Source organism: Cheilinus undulatus, linkage group 15 (genome assembly GCF_018320785.1).
Source record: "Cheilinus undulatus linkage group 15, ASM1832078v1, whole genome shotgun sequence".
NCBI lineage: Eukaryota > Metazoa > Chordata > Actinopteri > Labriformes > Labridae > Cheilinus > Cheilinus undulatus.
In genome coordinates this window covers 9911547-9930288 of record NC_054879.1, presented here as the reverse complement: position 1 = coordinate 9930288, position 18742 = coordinate 9911547, and the positions used below count along the sequence as shown (strand labels likewise).

At 40.6% G+C, this 18742-nt stretch overlaps 1 protein-coding gene across 1 annotated transcript in view; it reads right to left on the bottom strand.

The window, feature by feature from the left end:
* Positions 1 to 15912, bottom strand: part of tmeff2a (transmembrane protein with EGF-like and two follistatin-like domains 2a) — a 274157-nt gene extending 258245 nt beyond the window's left edge. Inside the window, exon 1 of the mRNA XM_041807381.1 lies at positions 15097 to 15912. Coding sequence (XP_041663315.1) covers positions 15097 to 15277 — 181 coding nt within the window. The 5' untranslated portion in view covers positions 15278 to 15912. The remainder of the gene's footprint in view (positions 1 to 15096) is intronic.
* Positions 15913 to 18742: the final 2830 nt, after the last annotated feature.

Here is an 18742-nt window from a genome sequence, read left to right as displayed (position 1 = left end):
GAGACTCTGCATACAACAACTGTTGCCAAAGAGAAAGCCACTGCTGAAGAAAACATATCAAATCTCAACTAGAGTTTGCCAAAAAGCATGTGGAAGACTCCATGGTCAAATGGGAGATAGTTCCTAAAGCTGCAGTAAGCGTTTTATTTTTAGTGTCATATGCCCACAAAAACAACACAACCCATCAGGGTCTTGTTATTGAAGCCATCTAACAGACTAACACACTTCTGCAACGCCTCCTCGCACTGCACTCTCATTTGAGGAAAACCAGCAAGGGTCAATGCTCCAGCCAATGAGGAGGCTAGTACTTGCAGCCAATCACGGCTCAGGATGGAAGGAGCGTTCCTACTACCGCTGTAGTAGGTGTGCTTGCACCTCAGCTCAGTGAGAAGTTGATACAGTGGCGAAGTTTCCAGCATTACATACTCAAGCTTTAAGTCTGACAAGACCAAAATGGTGTTTTTTAGCCATCAGAGAAGATGCCATGTAGGCTTGGACAGTATCCACTTTTTAACACCGTCATACCCTCCCCACATTTTACCAGGGTATACTGTATTACTGCCGCGCTTTTTTAAGCAGTGCTGTCTTCATGACTGTGATTAAAGCGATAGCATGGCCATTTATTAATACCCCGGCATATGATATCACTCATTTCTAGCTGAAAGTGACTTTAAGTTGAAGCCTTTGTTTTCACACCTTACAGGCAAGAAGAGATAAGGCAGAATGAACTCATCCTTCATATCCTTTTTCCTCTCTCTCTTTCTCTACGTGTCTCTGTGCGTAATACCTTAAATATATGACATCCTTACCCTATTGTATGAGGAAAAATTAAAATAAAAATCCTCAACTGTTATAATACAGCATCTATGAGTGTGAAGCGATGTCCCATGTGCTTCTAAACAGATAAAGCTCTGCCTTAATTATTTGTATTTGCGTTGTGCAGCGCGGGAAAACTCTGTTGCCACGAGTTTAAAAACTCCAGTATAGCTCTGAGCGCCTTCATCATTTGCCAAATTGAAATGAAATCATAGAAAGGATCTCATTTATCATGTCAAAGCATCTTCACACACTGGCAGTGGTGCTGCTGGTGGACAGAGACACATGTTTTCAAGGCATTTGTTTAAAAACCTGCACTCATCACATGGTCCTGTCTTAATGATGGTAACTGAGGCAATTCCGTGGCTTTTTTAAAATACTCCGGTATATGGTATTACCATGTTTGGCTGGTACCTGCACATCACCACGTCAGCCCAGTGGTGGCAGCATCATGTTGTGGGGATGCTTCTCAGCAGCCAGCCCTGGAAGGCTTGTAAGGGTAGAGGGGAAAATGAATGCGGCAAAATATAGAAAAATCCTGGGGGGTAATCTTATCCAGTCTGCAAGAGTACTATGACTTGGGAGAAGATTGATTTCCCAGCAAGACAATGACCAGAAACATGCAGGGAAGCTACACAGAACTGGAATTTGTGGCAGGACTGGAAAAGGGCTGTTCACGCCAGATATCTGTGCAACCTTACAGAGCTTGAAAGCCGAATAATATTGACCATGATTGATTTACAAAATCAAGAAAAGGCTAAAAAAATCCAAGGGGGTGAATATGTTTTATAAGCACTGTAAATATATGATGGTTTAAGTGGTCTTTTTCCATTGATGAATCTTTGGGGCTTCATTAAAAGATGCTTCTTTTTTCCTCTGCTCTTTAAACTTTTTTCTTTCTGAACTCTAAAGTCTCCAACCATCTCCACCTCCTCTTCTAAATGTTAATGAGCCCTGTTTAATACTACCTCTATGCAGGGGCCTGAGTAACACCGTGTCAAAGGCCTGGGAAACGTACACTTCCTGCCCCTGCCCCGCCGCTCCAGGAGGAGATTACAGCGAGCTGAATAATTAACGAAAACAAGCTGGCAAACATCAAATATTGAGAAGGTAATGTTTGTATGCTAACGATTTAGATGGCAAGTGAAGCACTTACTCCTTTAAAAGAGAGAGCCTGTCAGCCAAATGCATCTCCTCCTACAGAGCTTACCTGCAATTTCACAGCCCTAAGAAGAGCGAGGAATCCTTCACCCCCCCCCCCCCCCGTTTTAAGCGTTGTTCTGATCAATTATTGAGCAGGCTGAATTAATAATGAAGGCTGAATAACCACATTGGTGAGACATCCTTTCTTGACCTCTCTCGTGCTGAAGGCCTCATTTCTTTTTTACAACTTTGCAACAGGTTTTTAAATGTTTATCATGGGGAGAGTTACATTTCAACCTTTTATAATGTGAGGTTATTAAAAGGCACAATAACTCTTAAGCACTGCAAGCACTCACCTCGTAATCAAAACAGGGTGCTATAATTACAGCAACGTTTCAAAGAGGGGTTTTCTACACAGGGAAATAACACATTTCGATTAAACAGCTCTAATGCAGCCAGTCAGCAATTAGTAACTTGACTTCCGAGTCCTGTTATTCATAGTTTTCTGCCCCAGGTGCAGACCTATATTCATGAGAGCAACTCCTGACCTCTGTGTTGCCAAATCTCCAAAGCAGACATGTGATTCTCTGCAGACTATATTGATAATTCACTCTACTTGATGAGATTTACAAAGGGGCTTTGCATATTCTCCTCTCATCCCTGTCACTTCAACTATCAAAGCATCACAAGGCCTTTCAAAGTCAACAATAGCAGGGGGGTTTCAGGGAAGAAGGAACAATAGCCTTTGCATGGAAGCGGCCCCAGAGGATATATAATGTGGTAAATAAACATTATAGTACACACCCACATAGAACCACCATTAAAAAACTGTTAGATCTCGGGGAAACAGAATTGGGCCAACTTGTACCAAGGGAGCCATTCAGCAAGGGATTTCTACAAACAATCTAAGATTCAGCTCGTTTCAAACGTAGATGAATGAAATGGCAAAAAGACGTGTGCTGATTTATGGCCAAAGTCTGCAAGTGCACCTATTAAAGATAACACAGACTTCGCTCATTTATCCAAAGTGATACAAGCCAAAAAATTACAGGCAGAGTGCCACCAGTGCTTTGACTGTGATAATTACACAGAATGATGACTGCACAGTCAACTGGGCTGGATGGATGCAAAAAGCAGCCAAAATGTTTGAGCAGAGTTGGCATTTTATGTTTATTTACACTTATAGAAACTTAATTAACAGAGCATTTGTAGGTAATTCCCTATTGCTACGAGACCGTCAACATCATCGCTTACTTATTAAAATTTGGCAGGTTGGCTTAAATCAGCGTTAATAAATGTCTTCATTTATCTAATGAGTAAAGATTAGGGCCGGTGCAGGTCACAGGATTTCTGAAACAAATTAGGAAGTGATATCAGAGAATGATATATGCACCAATTTCCAGAGTAGAGGTTGATAGAGTGGATTTCAGAACTGGAATCAAAGCTTGTACATCATTTTGTATGTGAACTGTAAAAAGTTTGATCATTAGAGGGTCTTAATAAGGCTGCCTTTTAATTAAAATAACTGCGCTGAAAATATTTTAAAATGATCACACAGTATGAAATCATTTACATGAGCAGACCAGTGTCGGCTCTGAGATACGTGTTTACAGTTATGTGATTCTAATGATGTATAGATGTTTGATAGGGGGGCAGAAGTGAAGACCAACGGATATGAATCAATGGAAAGGAATTATAATCAATACGTATAATCAAACATTTTATAATACTTTAAACTAGGGCTGTCAAGATTAATCGAGTTAAATGCAGGCAATCAGGTTCCAAAATTATTTTTTTATTGGCCTTATCATGGTTTAAGTTCTTTATTTGCAAATCTAACTTTGGCAGCTTTAGAGAAGACAAAGTCTCACATCCCCCCCTAAGATCTTTGGCGCCTCCCTTGAGGGGTCCCGGACCCCAGGTTGGGAACCAATGCTTTAGTCAGCTTTCACATTAGGCTCCATTGATTTGAACCACAGCCTGATTACTCCACCTCCCCTCTCTCCATCTGACTTGTTAAAAATGATTCAGGCTTTGAAAAAAGGTGAGTGAGTGCTACATGGGGTCAAAGGTATCTAAAACTATGTCGCCACGATCAGGTGCTCTTCAGGATAAAAGGACGAGGGTATAATGTAAAAAGGAACTGTCATCATCAGAGTACTTGGATTCTCAGTTCTGACTGCCATCCAACACTATGGACTGCTTTTGATAGGTAACAGGCAACTCATTGCTTCCTTTTTATATTATTCAGGGTTTGTTTGAGGCAGAGCTCTTCTTAAATGTGATGACTACCTGTATAGTGCATGCCTTTGAGAGGCAAAGTCACAGATCCAGGCTAGACCACAGTGTTTTTTGCCATTGGCTGCATCTTGTAATCGGTGAGTTTTTGTGTAGGTTCACTTCACCCTTACTGAGGAAAATAATAATCATCTTACTACTATAATTGGTGGCATGTCTGTCTGTCTGTCTGTCACAATTGTTGCGCCTTCCACTGCAATTTGCCCCCCTCCCTGTCCTTAACCCCCAATACACAACTTTCCCTGTATAGCACAAACACTCATTCTGTCACAATGCAGAAGAGGAGGCGGCCTTCACTCTCAAAAAAACCCCGCTAAAAGCCAGAAACTACACCTGGCTCATGACTCTGGTTCTCTTTATAATTGAGACAGCAAGTAGCTGGAAAACAACTGGACTTTGGAAACACACCCACAAGGAAACATCTTTAGCACACTTGGATGTGATGATACACCTTCTCAACAATCCCTGATTAAAGTAAGCTCTCTTTAAAGCACTTTTCTGTGCTCTTATTAAACAAGATAATACAGGAGATGTGTCACATGTTGGTGTCAGAAATCAAGGTTTACATGATGTTATTTGTTGAATATGTGATGCTTTGAACAATGTAGAACAATAAAGTGCGTGCTCTAAAACTGTAAATAAGTCAAAAGATGCAACTTCAATGCTCCCCTTATTGTGTTGTAGGCCAAACACTGCAAATATGCATCATTGTGCAGCGATGCCGAGCCATTACGCAGTCATCTTGGGGGGGGCGGCAACCCTAACCCTTTCCTTGGAAATTGGCATTATTGCATTAAGCATCAAAGGCAAGGTTGCCATAAATACAGTAAAGATTAGCCTACTGTATGTAAGTGTGCTGCAGTTTTTAAGACACGCAAACTTTCCAGAGATCAGGAATTTGACGTCTGTCTGATTTTGAAATAAATGATGTGTAAATAAGGTTGGTAAATATTACTTTCACATTGCTACTACAAAGCTATTACCAAGAGTTAAATCAGTCTTTTCTTTTATCAGGGAGGACAGTTTGTCAAGGTGGTGTTTAAGTGAACACATTAATATAACCATTGTTTTAATGAAACACACTGTCTGTTATTGTGAATATTTTTACATGGATCGTCAGGATCTGTGTGGGATACATAGCTTAAAAATATTGCAATATTAATTTTAGGCCATATCACCCAGCTCTTCTGAGAAGCACAAAGCATATGCAAACAAATCTTTGAAACATTAGATAGTCTGATACACAACATGTTGTGTTTTTCCATGTCATTGCAAGTGTGACATTTTTATGCCACTGATTTTGTGGAATGATTTTTCAATATGGTTTACCAGCTCATAATTAAACTCTGAAGGCGTATTACACATCTAAGCAGAGTTTCTGCAGTGTTTTAAGGACAAAAAGGCGAGGTAATGCTAACGTACCTATAGGCATTTCTTGTTGTACGCAGTTTGACGTGTCTGTAATTTTATACTTTCAGTTCTCTCTGTGCAGTTGTGTTTTCAGCCTGCTGTAGTTCTTATAATTAGCTGATTTTACCAGTGTGCTCATGACTCAGCGAGAGCTGTGGATCTCATTCCAATCAGCAAACAATTTGATCAACACCTTTTCCACAGGAGGACTGCTGATGATGGTTTTGTTTTATTCCGGTCGTCTGGTATGTCATGACTGTGACATTTAACCAGCAGGCACAAAACCAAAGACAAAAGCAGCAAATGAAATGAAGAAATCACTGGTCTGATTACTCACTTGCTCTTTTCTTACTGTGATGTGTGAAATGTTTTCAGCAGAAAAAGGTGTAAAGAGTGCCTCAGATCTCCGTCTTCATTACCTACTGTTTTTTTTAAACAGAATTTGATAATTAAAGATGTGGGAAATTCTCAAAGTAACACATTTGTTATCACATCTATGATACGGTCTCCGATGACGGAGACGTTTCTCAGCAGTCTCATTTTCAAGTTTAGTGAAGTTATACAGTGTCACTTCCTGTGTGTACATTGCTCAACTTTTCTACCAGGGTTTTCGCAACTTCACATATAGAGAGGGGAAAATCTCTCACTAACATATGTGACTAATGAATGATCTTTTCCCATATTCCTCCTTGTAGTTCAACACACTTCATTCACCACACTGGGTTCACTTACGGCATCTTCAGAGCAAATCTGCACCCCCATGAGAACAAGGATTAGCACAGAGTTACGATCATTTCTGTTCTGCCTCAGTGAAGTCTTCAATAGCTATTTCTCTCAGCCGTCCACAGATGCAAACTAAACAGAATAAGTCTTTGTCAATCCCGTTTTATTCCATGTACAGAACCTCTTTCAGCACAGCTGAAACTGGTGCCCCATTCCCATTTATATGACACTACCACTTATAATTATCCACGTCTTAGCAACGAAGTGACATTGAACTGGACTTTTTTCAGTCGCCCTGTTGTCCCTGAACTGAAAACAGTCACACATTAGTACTGCTGTGAATGTGCATGACATACAGAAAGGAGTGGATAATTAAACCACTGCAATTACTGCGTGTGTTTTAATTATTCCAGTGAGGGTTTTATCTTTTTTCACAATGAACCAAGTGTCACTTGTTCAGTCGTATTAATTCTAACCGATGCCGGGTGCATAGGTGGGTGCATGTACTGGATTCAGAGAATTCACTTAAACCCCCTCCAAGGCGTGTTGGATAAAAGCCTCTATCTAAATGCATGCAAGAGTGTGTCAGGAAGTGGGGAGGTAAAGGCAAGGATGCACTGTGAAGCATTACGAGGCATTACCTTCAACAACATCAGCAGCAGCACAAAATCAACTTCCAGTCCTCTAAAGTAATACTGTACATAAGTAGGATCAAGAATTCAAGGGCATCCATATCATACCCGAGCACGTTTAACCCCAAAGACTAGTTTTTTGTGAGTGCTCCATACTGGCACAAGCATGTTACGCATCCTTAGTCCTTAGTGTGATAGCTCAAGCACAGGTGCATAACATGGACATGATGTGTAATCTATAGGACCTTCAAGGCCTTTGCACACTGATTCTGTTTTTTTCCTCTGAATTTTTTGCATGTTAAAAAATAAAATCTCATGTTGTTCTATTAATGTTCACTCACTGATGCTGGAATTTTTTTCTGTCTTTTTTTTTATTTTTATTTGGGACAGGTTCAATTTTATGAGAACTTTCTCATCATACCAAGTCATTAAGATCAGTGGTTCCCAACCTTTTTCCATAAGTCCCCCAGAGGACCCACTTGGAAAAAAAACCACATACATTTTATCCATCCATCTGTCCATTTTCTATACCGCTTATCCCGTTGGGGGTCGCAGGGGGCTGGAGCCTATCCCAGCTGTCATTGGGTGAGAGGTGGAGTACACCCTGGACTGGTCGCCAGTCAATCGCAGGGCTGACACATAGAGACAGACAACCAGGCATGCTCACATTCACACCTACGGCCAATTTAGAGTCACCATTAAACCTGATGAGCATGTGTTTGGTAGTGGGAAGAAGCTGAAGTCACATAAATTTTAACTTGATTTAATTTAATTTAATTTTGAAGAAAAATCAGGAAATCATTAAGTTTAATTTTTTTTTTTTTTTTTTTTTTTTTTGTATTTGAAAGTCATGGATATAAATGGAACAAGACTGAATTTTTGAGACAATAGAGTGGAAATTTAAAAAAACAAACACTGTTTTCAGTTTGGTCTCTTGTACATTTTTTACCTTACACTTTTGTAAATTTACAATTTTACAAACTTGAAATTTTTGAGTTTTTAATGTCAACATTTTGTTCTTTTTTGAATTCAGAAAGTATACATTTTTTCTTGTAAATTTCAAACATTTTTAAAATCTGAAATTCTGAGACTGTTTTCTTGTTAATAAACAACTTTATCATCATCATCAAAAAATAAGATTCCCCCCCACCCCCAAAAAATGTTTTTACTTTTTTGCTAAAAAAAAATAATGGATTCGCTTTAAATATTTTTATGCTTTTGTTTGCCCTGCGCTGTTGTATATTATGTTTCTTAACATGATTTCAAAAAAATATTTGCACATCTTATTTTGACACCATCACTATTAACAGTAACCCAAATCTGTTTTTCTTTTTTGCTGATAAATGACTTTAATCAGATTTTTTCTGACAGTGTAAAAAGCACAAGTCACATAATACAGACATTTTCATATCAGATTCAGGCCACCTGCATGTGTGGTGCTAAATCATATACATATCTGATCTTTTGGAGTTTGATCACAGCATGAACAGCAAACAAAAAAATCTGATCCGAGCAAAAGATCAGAACTGAGCATGAAGGCTTGCAGTGTGAACGTAGCCTAAGTGAAACCTTATAAACATGCAGCATTTTGGGTTACATGTTACAAAGTGAGAGTACTTGCACCACTTTTTTCTTGTTACAAGAAAGCAGTTAGTTCAGTCAGATTCAGGCAGCAAACAGGGCATAGTCTGTGTTTAAAGTCTGGGCTCTGGACCACCAGGACCCTGTGTATATCAGTCAGTGCCTACAGGTGGATGCTGGGTTGGTCCTGGGGTTGAATGCAAGGGTTCAATGCTAATTCAAGACAGAGCTGGCAAAGCAGCTTTTCCATGTAATTGATGAATGGCACATGCCAAGTGTTGTGGATGTTTTTTATAATCTGAATAATTTATTTGCAAATTCACATCGCTCCTGAAAGAAAGCCGTGATAAAATATCCCCCTGAAATATTTGCATTTTCGTGCATCAGCCTTAATGTGTAAAGGGCTTTAGTCTCATATTAACAACCAAAGGGGCGCTGATGGCCTTGTGGTTAAGGCACGCTCCATGTATCCAGGTGGCCTAGATTTAAGCCTGGTCTCTGGCTACTTTCTCACATGTCTCTCCCCAACTCTCTCATCCTTGTTTCCAAATCTATCCACTATCCTCCTCTATTAATAAAGACATAAAAAGCACCCAAAATACTATATCGTTGGGTGCTGGTTAGTAGGTAGAGCAGGCGCTACAGAGGCCACAGTCTCTATGCTCTGGTCATGGAGTTGATTCCCGGCCTCCACACTGCTTAGTGCATGTCATCCTTCCCACTCTCTTTCCCCATATTTTCTCTCTTCATCTGTCCTATCTAATTAAAGACAAAAAAAATCTAAAAAAAAAACCAAAAAAAAAAAAGGCAAAAAAATCTAACAAATAACCCAAAGAAAATCTATACTTAAAGCATCTGCACTGCAAACAACCATGTGAAGCTCTACTGTCCCTCCTGATTATAATGCACTGATGCATCAGTTTAACATCTGTATCAGTCGATATTGATCCATATATCAGCCAGTAATGCGGCATGAGCAGATCTGTATCTGTTGTGCCCAGTCAATTTGATGCTGACATCTACTATTATATTGAACTGCTCAATCAAATAAGTGAAGAATTCACCTGTTGGACAAACTCTCAGCCCTAATTTTTACTATTGGTGCATATGTAAAAGGGTCCTCATGATCTAAATCCAGCAAAAGCAAACACATCACATCCATTAAAAAGCACTGATCTCTTCAAATCTTCAAACAGTGGGCACTTTTTGATTCACTTTCGCAAAGCCGCAGAAGTGGCTGAAGCAGCTTTTCACAATAAAAGCACCCAGGGCGTTTGGCTGTTTACGTACAAGGCTCTCTAAAGTTCAGGAGGTGGTTTTCTGTTGCTTAGAAAATCACACAAACAGATATTAATGCTGCAACCATTAACTGAAGATACAGTGGTGACTAGTGCCAGGAGGCTCTATTACAGTTTTAAAAGAGCAATTGACCAAAATCTCAGGCCTGAATTTGTAAAAAAAAAAAAAAAAAAAAAAAACAAGATATGTAGTAGAACTGACTTTTACATCAAAATCAACTTTAAAGCTGGCTAACAGCACACATCCCTGGCAGCTGCATACCAACAGAAGATAAACCTTCAGTTGCGTTGGTACACAAGCACAGCTAGCTAATTCAAAGAATCGGGAGAGAGGACAGCATGATACTGAATTTTTGGACCAAATAGGCAAGAACAGCTGGATGAAAACCTGATATTGGTTTTTCAATAAATTATTAGTTGTGCATTAGAAATGCACAGTGCTATGAGTATAATATTGGTATCAGTTAGTGAATTATCGATATCGGCAGACATGAAAATTTCTGCCAATATTTACAAACGATATCTTAACTATAAAATTCTGCCAATATCTGCTGCAAATATTGGCCATATGACCAAATAAGTTAGTGGAGTTTTAGGAGTTTTAGTCTTAAGGACCGACATCTGCTCATTTATTCATCCTCAATCTTCAAATAGCATTTTTTAGGGACTAAAGTTTTGGGTATGAACTACAATTATATATTGTATCAATATCACTAATATTGTGTTGTAAATATTGGCAAAAATCCAATATCCTGCATCCCTATTATGCATGAGGCCAATAACCAATATTAATTGATATGCATTTGTTTGTCGACAACATGTACTTAACATGACCAAAGTAGAGCCTCATGTTAAAATAGAAACAACACAGAGCAACACAGAAGCAGCAGGAAATAGGAAGAGATGCCGTACACGACCTACGTCAGTGTAATCCAGGCCTCAGAGTTGATTGACTGGTAGTTGTGTGACATGGAGCCAGTCAGGTAGTGTTATGGGCAGGACATTAGGTGAGACTGTAGAGACTGAGAACAAAGCCAGAGGGGACTACACACCCTACAGTAGAGTACAGCACCTTTTTAATTAATTAATTATACCAATTATCAGTAAAAGGGAATGCTGATACCAATAATTGGCTCAGTGCCAAATATCTGCATCAACTATCAGCCAGGCCGATAATTGGTCTACTCTGAATTTTTGGTGTCATAAATGCACACTAGTAGGTTACTTTTCCGAGAACGCAAAACTGCAACATAATTTACTTTTAATGGCAGTAATCTTACAGCAACAAGTTGCTATTAAAAGCCACAACACCCAACACTGGCAACAGTAACCATACGATTGGAGCTTTCAATCCTTTTTGCAGGTTAACTTCCACATTCCTGTGCTAAATATCATCACTCCAGGCTTTGGTTGTCTGTAAGTATAACCTGACATGGCCTCTGGACAACAGTGCTGAATTGGGCTAGCCAGATACTGTTTCATATATCCATTGTATAGGATTAATTTCACATTTATCTGGGAAACTTCCAATACAAAGCGTATAGGAAGGACCTGTCTGTCACGTTCATTATGGGCCGAGCAGAGCAACAAGACTAAACAAGGTAGTTTGCCTGTACAGCTCTGGTAGTAACCTGAGCTTGACAGGCTGGCGCTGCTGTAGTTTATGAATAGTGGAGCTTGCTGATCCAAAAAACTCATGCAGAGGCCAGTCAGGAGAAGTGCACCAACATCTTCTCTGCCAAGAGGAGCTTACAGTGTTTCTCTTGTTTTAAAACAAAAATGTGGCCAAATTCTGATAAAAATGCTGCTATACTATGGCTACATCTGAGCTAAATGCTACACTGGCAGCATTGTTGACGGCATCCAGTACAATTAAACCCCAACCATAGCTACCACCTCGTTCTCCTCAAATGACGCTAATTGGTCAGGTCAGTTTTCAGACCTGACCATGTAATGAAGCCAATTTATCTGCTTTGCAAGATTAAAATTACAGTTCATACAAAATGCTACCGATGCTATCATTCATGGTTGTTTACATCAGATTAAAGAGCATTGTGACTGCATAGCAGCAGTGATTCCAAACAGCTACATTGGCTACTAGTGACAGGAGGCAGCATCACATTTTGGACAGAGCATTTCACTGTTATTGTGCTGCCTGAACTGAGTTATTTTAACCAACTTATAATTCCAGTGCTGACTACTAAGGGATCCCAATTTAACCGTCTAGACGTGCATTCCTACGCAAGACAATCATGTAACATTACATCAAAATAGAGTTGTCTCTCAAGTGGATGGTTAAGGGCAGGGGTGTCCAAACTATGGCCGGGGGGCCAAATGCAGCCCACAGCCCATTTTTGATTAGCAAATTCTAGAGATAAAATAAAATATGGCCCACATTAAAGCATGAAGCTTATGTGTATTGTACTTCTTGTTTTCAGCACAGGGCAGTGCTACCACGTTAAATCTGTAAACAAACATTTTGACAAGAAGTTATCTTGATTAGTAACTAAATGGAATATCACAGCAAATAGCAGTACCAGTAGCTTTTCCGGAGCAGAGCCAGTGATAGCCAGGGCTAAACGGGGCCCTCTGAAATCTGATTGGCTCCCCAAAATCCGGAAAATGACCGTCTATCTGCCCTGTTAGCCATTAACTAGCCATTTAGACAGTCTCAATAGCTAAGCATGTATTAGCTTTTACTAACTTTTAAATCCTCATGGTGAGGAACATTAAAGTGGCCCCACCATCCTAATATACAGTGCTTAACAAATTTATTAGACCACCTGTCATATTTGTCGCAAAGACCATCCAGCATCATGAAGTGCTTTAATGTGGACTCTTTCATTTTCACTGAGCTCTCCACGTTTTACCAATTTGAACAGGAATGAAGAATTTCAAACTGAATTCACCTTTTTATACCCAAATCTGAGCCGGCTCACTGGGCTTCTCAGAGAAGTCAGAAATTAATCAAGCATAACATTCAACCACTAAAACTCATTTTTCCTGTACAGAAATGCAAGTAAATAACTATAATCTGACATATCAATCAAGAAATAATAATGTGCTTAATATTGTTTCACTTTTTTTGTAAATCAGTAAATTTGAAAATTCATGCATAACAATAATAATTATATTTTAGCATTAAAAATATCATTTGGGTTAAAGAGCTTCTACATATTGGTGTATTAACCATTGCAGAAACATAAAAAAATGATTTTGGTAATTACCAATGCTGTTAATTTAGGGCAGCTGTGGCATTAACCTTACTTTGGGTGGTGGTCTAATAAATTTGTTAAGCACTGTATTTTTGTAGTTGTCCCTCTGTGGAAAAAAGTTTGGACACCCCTGGTTAATGGGTGTTCTCCCTAGCTCCTGCAGGCCCATGGTGATGTCCTTGCAAGATGCTTAACCCCAAATTTCTCCCCCTGTGGCGTGAATTTTCATGAATGGAATAAGATAAAACTGACAAACACTTTACATAGCAGCCTCCAGCATCAGTGTGGGGATGGGTACGTGTGACCTGCAGCATATGAAGCCCTACATAAGCTCACGCCCATTTTCAAAGAGACCCTTGAAAAGTTAAAGCAAAAGATTAATGTATTCATGCACAACAATTCAGTGTCAGTTTCGCCTCTTATCACGCTTTAGTCTTTGCTTTTCCACCACAGTCAGACATAATCCTGCTCTCTTCGACTTCTCTTCACATTATCCATGCCAGATAACACACTGTGAGGAATCGAAAGCGAGCCAAACTGGCCCCATATTTTTCCAAATCCTCAAGCAGTTTGATAAGTCAGGTCAAAAGTACAGTGCTGTCTCCAGAGTTAATTTAGAGCTTGTTCATGAACACCAATGATTCTTCAAAGACAGCTCTACACTACAACTGTCTTTAAAATTTTACAAACATAAAAAGCACTGTTAAAAAGTAAGCAGTCAGGGGAGTCCTTTTAGAGCTTCAGTTTGAAAGAATTCAATTACCAGAGGTGCTTACAATAATGACAGCAATCATCTGAGTATTCCAAACCACGATAAAAAAGAGGATACTTCTCATTTGAACTGCTGTTTTAATTAAGCTTGGCTTAATTAGCCAATTATCATAATCTAATTCATTTTTGAAACCTTGATATCCAATAAGGCTCGCATTTTCTGATGGGGAATCTCACTTGTGACAATAAACTTGGAAATAAATCACAGTGGAGTCTGCATTCATCACCTGAGTGTTTATGGTGTTTTCAGTGGACGTGTCTCCCCGATCTTTCTATGAACATGTCATGCAATGCTACTGACGATCAGTGTCAGGCTGCAAACGGCAGTCATGGCTCCGTATTGATGGGTGGCTGTTATGAGCCATAATATCAATGCTGCTGCTGCTGCTGCTGCCCGTGAGTGTGTGGGATCGGCTCAGAGCTATTTTAAGGGTTCAGACTTGGACAGGCGACAGGGGAAATATATGGCGGCACAGTCGGCTGATTTACAAAGGGAGGCGAGTCTGTCTGTGTGCTGTGCAGCTCTGGTCCCGATCCTTTTATCGCTTTGGGCACCGAGGAGAGAAAACAAGTTTACAGCTCGGTGGCCTATAAAAGAAACGACTACATTAAGATTTAGTCCAAAGAAAAGCGCCTGGGATGCCAAATAAGACCATAAAACCAGATTTATCATTTCCTGGTGTCCTTTTTGAGGATTTAAAGCCAATTTCAAGAGTGGAATTACAGCGTCTGAGTGTCCGATCCTTAAACCAACAGTGCTGGTGTTATTTCTGTGCCGTGCGTCATGCCATTCTGGCGACCATCAACCCAAATCTCTCCCCTCTAAGTGATCATCGGTGATGCTGTTTTCACTTTGAATCAGATCGAAAGCATCGATCTCTCTGCCTGCTGGGTGATTATTCTGACATGATCGGCGGTCTGTTGTGCAGCGAGACAAACTCGTTCGGGCGAAATGCACATCAAGCAACCACAAAAGTCTGCATCCTCTCCTCGCTGGGCTTTGCAGAGCTCAGTGTGAGCTCCACAGCTCTAACAACAAACCCAGGCATTGACACAGAGCGCAAAAATACACTAGGAAAGAGGCGCCTGCTGTAAGATGTGATCCAAACTTTGATTTGGTTCTGCGTAATGCTGCCGGTTGGCGAGTTTTGGATCCTTAACTTGGACAGTGTGTTTAAAAAATGAGCTTCAAAGTGTGACGAGACTTACCAGAGCAGTTCCAGCCGGTCGGCGTCTGGCAGTCGCTGAGGGAGGACGGAAAGGCGCGCAGTTGCTCCACAGGTAAAGTAGCGAGAAACGAAACAAGGGTGATCCGGAGCCAGCTTCCCGCCGTCCCGCTCCACTGGCGCAGCCGTCGGGGCTCCTCGATTGGTGCCTCAGAGACACCCATATCTCACTGGCCCCGACAGCAGCACAGGCGAGGTGGAAAAGAGACGCAGACGCGCACCGGCAACTCCAACCCCAGCTGGTTCAGCGGGGCGCCTAGAGACCGACAGCAGACCATTTTCCGAGCGAGACCGTGCGCCCCATGTAGCAAAGCAATGCCCCCTCGTGAACACTGACCAAATGGGTTCCGCCCGATCCAAAGAGGGAGAGGGAAGACAAGGAAGGGTCTGTCGAAGGGGTTGGTGAGCGATGGAGGAGGCTGTGTGGGATGGAAAAGTTAGCCAGGAAGACTTGCGAGAAGGAAGGGGAGGATGCTCGAAGATGAAGAGAAGGGAGGACGGATGGGATAGAAAAATAAAGAGGGGAAGGTGGTACAAAAAGAGATAATAAAAACTGTGAAAGTGAGATGATGCAGCGAGAGTATCCCACGGACAATGTCTGGTTGTTGTGTAATAGAATCCACGGATGAAACAGGCAGCTCACCCTGCACGAGCGGAGCAGTCCTCCCGTTCACTCCGTGAGTGCTGTGCGCTCTGAGTCGCAGCGACTCGCTCCCTCTCTCTCTCTCTCTCTCTCTCAGTCTACCTTGCTTATGATCACGTGTAGTGTGATGCGAAGGGAGGAGGAGGAGAAGGAGGAGGAGGGGGGTCCCTTCATAATAACTTGAATATCTCACTGTTGGAGACGGCAAAAGGGAGAAAAAAGAGGGGAAAGGAAAGCAGAGCAGGAACACAGGCTGCAGACTTCGTCCCATCACTTGGTGACGCCCCCATCACTGATAGGCAGTACAGGGGAAGATGCACTGCTCTTATAATTGGCTAGAAGCATTTAAAAAGTCTGCAGGAATCGATTCGTCCAGCCTGGCCTGGGATAATTGCTCTGCTTTGAAACTACACTGATGCTATTCCTAGGTTCCTGCCTCCAGGCAATCTAGAGAGACTGGTATTATTCATATACTTTTGGACATAACCTACTGCTATCACAGGAGCAGGAAACAGCCAGTAATTGACACACTTTCAGCCATAAAATATGCAGCATCTGTGCCAGTTACAGAGATCAAGTCCGGCATCTTTGAACTGAGAAAATTAGAGGCCATGCACTTGGAAAAGCCCGTTTTCAGAGGAAACAAAGGAGCTTCTGTTAAGGCCTGTCACCACTATAAGGACACTTGACCTCACGGTAGCAGGAAAGCAAAGCTGCTGTTGCCTCTAAACAAATACTCCTTTGATCGCTTCAATTAGGCATAGATCATTGGGTGGAAGTATCCTGTCTTTTTGTCAGCCAACAGGGTGATGGCACAGTTTGTCTGCTGTGCAGGGGCGGTTGTTGTAATTAGGAGGCCCCAGACAAAAAACCCAATATGAGGCCTTTCCCCATTTAGCTAAAAACAATCGCAGCAAGTGGAGAAAGTATTTTAGAGCATCACTTTTGTGGTAGCAAAGCCAGAGAATTAAAGGATATACCCAAACACTCAACAGTACTTCATCAGCTCTAAGAAAAGCATCATAACTCGAATTTACCATATTATGATATTCTCACATGCCTCTAGCCCAGGTTATACTTAAAAGAATAAAAATAGATGCTCACTGTTGGGTACATTATCCTTTCCTCTATTATGAGTCACACATTTATATTGATTGCACAGCTTTTTCCCTTCATTAATCCACAAAACCATTGTTGCAATATGTCTATAGGAGTCTACCTTTAATATACAGTGATGGACGCAAGTATTGGCACCCCTGGAATTTTTCCAGAAAATGTACCATTTCTTCCAGAAACAGTTGCAATTACAAATGTTTTTGGTATACATATGTTTATTTCAATTACATGCATTGCAACAACACAGAAAAACAGAAGAAAAAAACCCAAATTACAGAGCCCCAGACATGACATTGTCAACAAAAATTAAATTGTGGCCACAATATAGCTATGACATGCACACGAAATATGAATTCATGGCCACAAAATACCAATTTGTGGCCACAAAATAAGTATAATGTGCTCATGTAATACTAATTTGTGGCCATGAAGTAGGTATAATGTACTCAAGAAAGACTAATTAATAATATTAATATCATTCCTGGACAGCTGGGTAAGCAAATCGAGCGCACCTTCCTATCCCGTGTCCAAGTTGTACCTCTGCTGCTGGTAAAGCAACCTGGCTCTCAATATTCTGTTGAAATACCTCACGGTAATAATGGTTCCTTGCGATGCCAGGCTTAACAGAATGTCTCTGTAGCTCATTCCTAGCCTAAAATAAAATTTGATCATACTATCCCTGTCCATCGTGTAGCTTTAGCTCCTCTACTGCCTCTACCTTAGACCTTAGAAAGCGTGCGCTCCATTTGCTTACCCAGCTGTCCAGGAATAATATAAATGTTATTAATAAGTATTTCGTGCACATATTATACCTACTTCATGACCACGAATTGGTATTTTGTGACCATAAATTAGTATTTTGTGGCCATGAATTGGTATTTTGTGGCCATGAGTTGGTATTTTGTGGCCATTAATTGGTATTTTGTGGCCATGAGTTGGTATTTTGTGGCCATGAATTAGTATTTTGTGGCCATGAATTGGTATTTTGTGGCCATGAGTTTGTATTTTGTGGCCATGAGTTGGTATTTTATGGCCATGAATTAATATTTTGTGGCCATGAGTTGGTATTTTGTGGCCATGAATTGGTATTTTGTGGCCATGAGTTGGTATTTTGTGGCCATGAATTAGTATTTTGTGGCCATGAATTAGTATTAAGTGGCCATGAGTTGGTATTTTGTGGCCATGAATTAGTATTTTGTGGCCATGAGTTAGTATGTTGTGGCCATGAGTTCGTATTTTGTGGCAATGAGTTGGTATTTTGTGGCCATGAATTAGTATTTTGTGGCCATGAATTGGTATTTTGTGGCCATGAGTTTGTATTTTGTGGCCATTACTTGGTATTTTGTGGCCATGAGTTGGTATTTTGTGGCCATGAATTGATATGTTGTGGCCATGACTTGGTATTTTGTGGCCATGAGTTGGTATTTTGTGGCCATGAATTGGTATTTTGTGGCCATGAGTTGGTATTTTGTGGCCATGAGTTGGATTTTTATGGCCATGAAGTTGGTATTTTGTGGCCATGAGTTGGTATTATGTGGCCATGAGTTGGTATTTTATGGCCATGAATTAATATTTTGTGGCTATGAGTTAGTATTTTGTGGCCATGAATTGGTATTTTGTGGCCATGAGTTGGTATTTTATGGCCATGAATTAGTATTTTGTGGCTATGGGTTAGTATTTTGTGGCCATGAGTTGGTATTTTGTGGCCATGAATTAGTATTTTGTGGCCATGAATTGGTATTTTGTGGCCATGAATTGGTATTTTGTGGCCATGAATTGGTATTTTGTGGCCATGAGTTAGTATTTTGTGGCCATGAGTTGTTATTTTGTGGCCATGAATTAGTATATTGTGGCCATGAATTAGTATTTT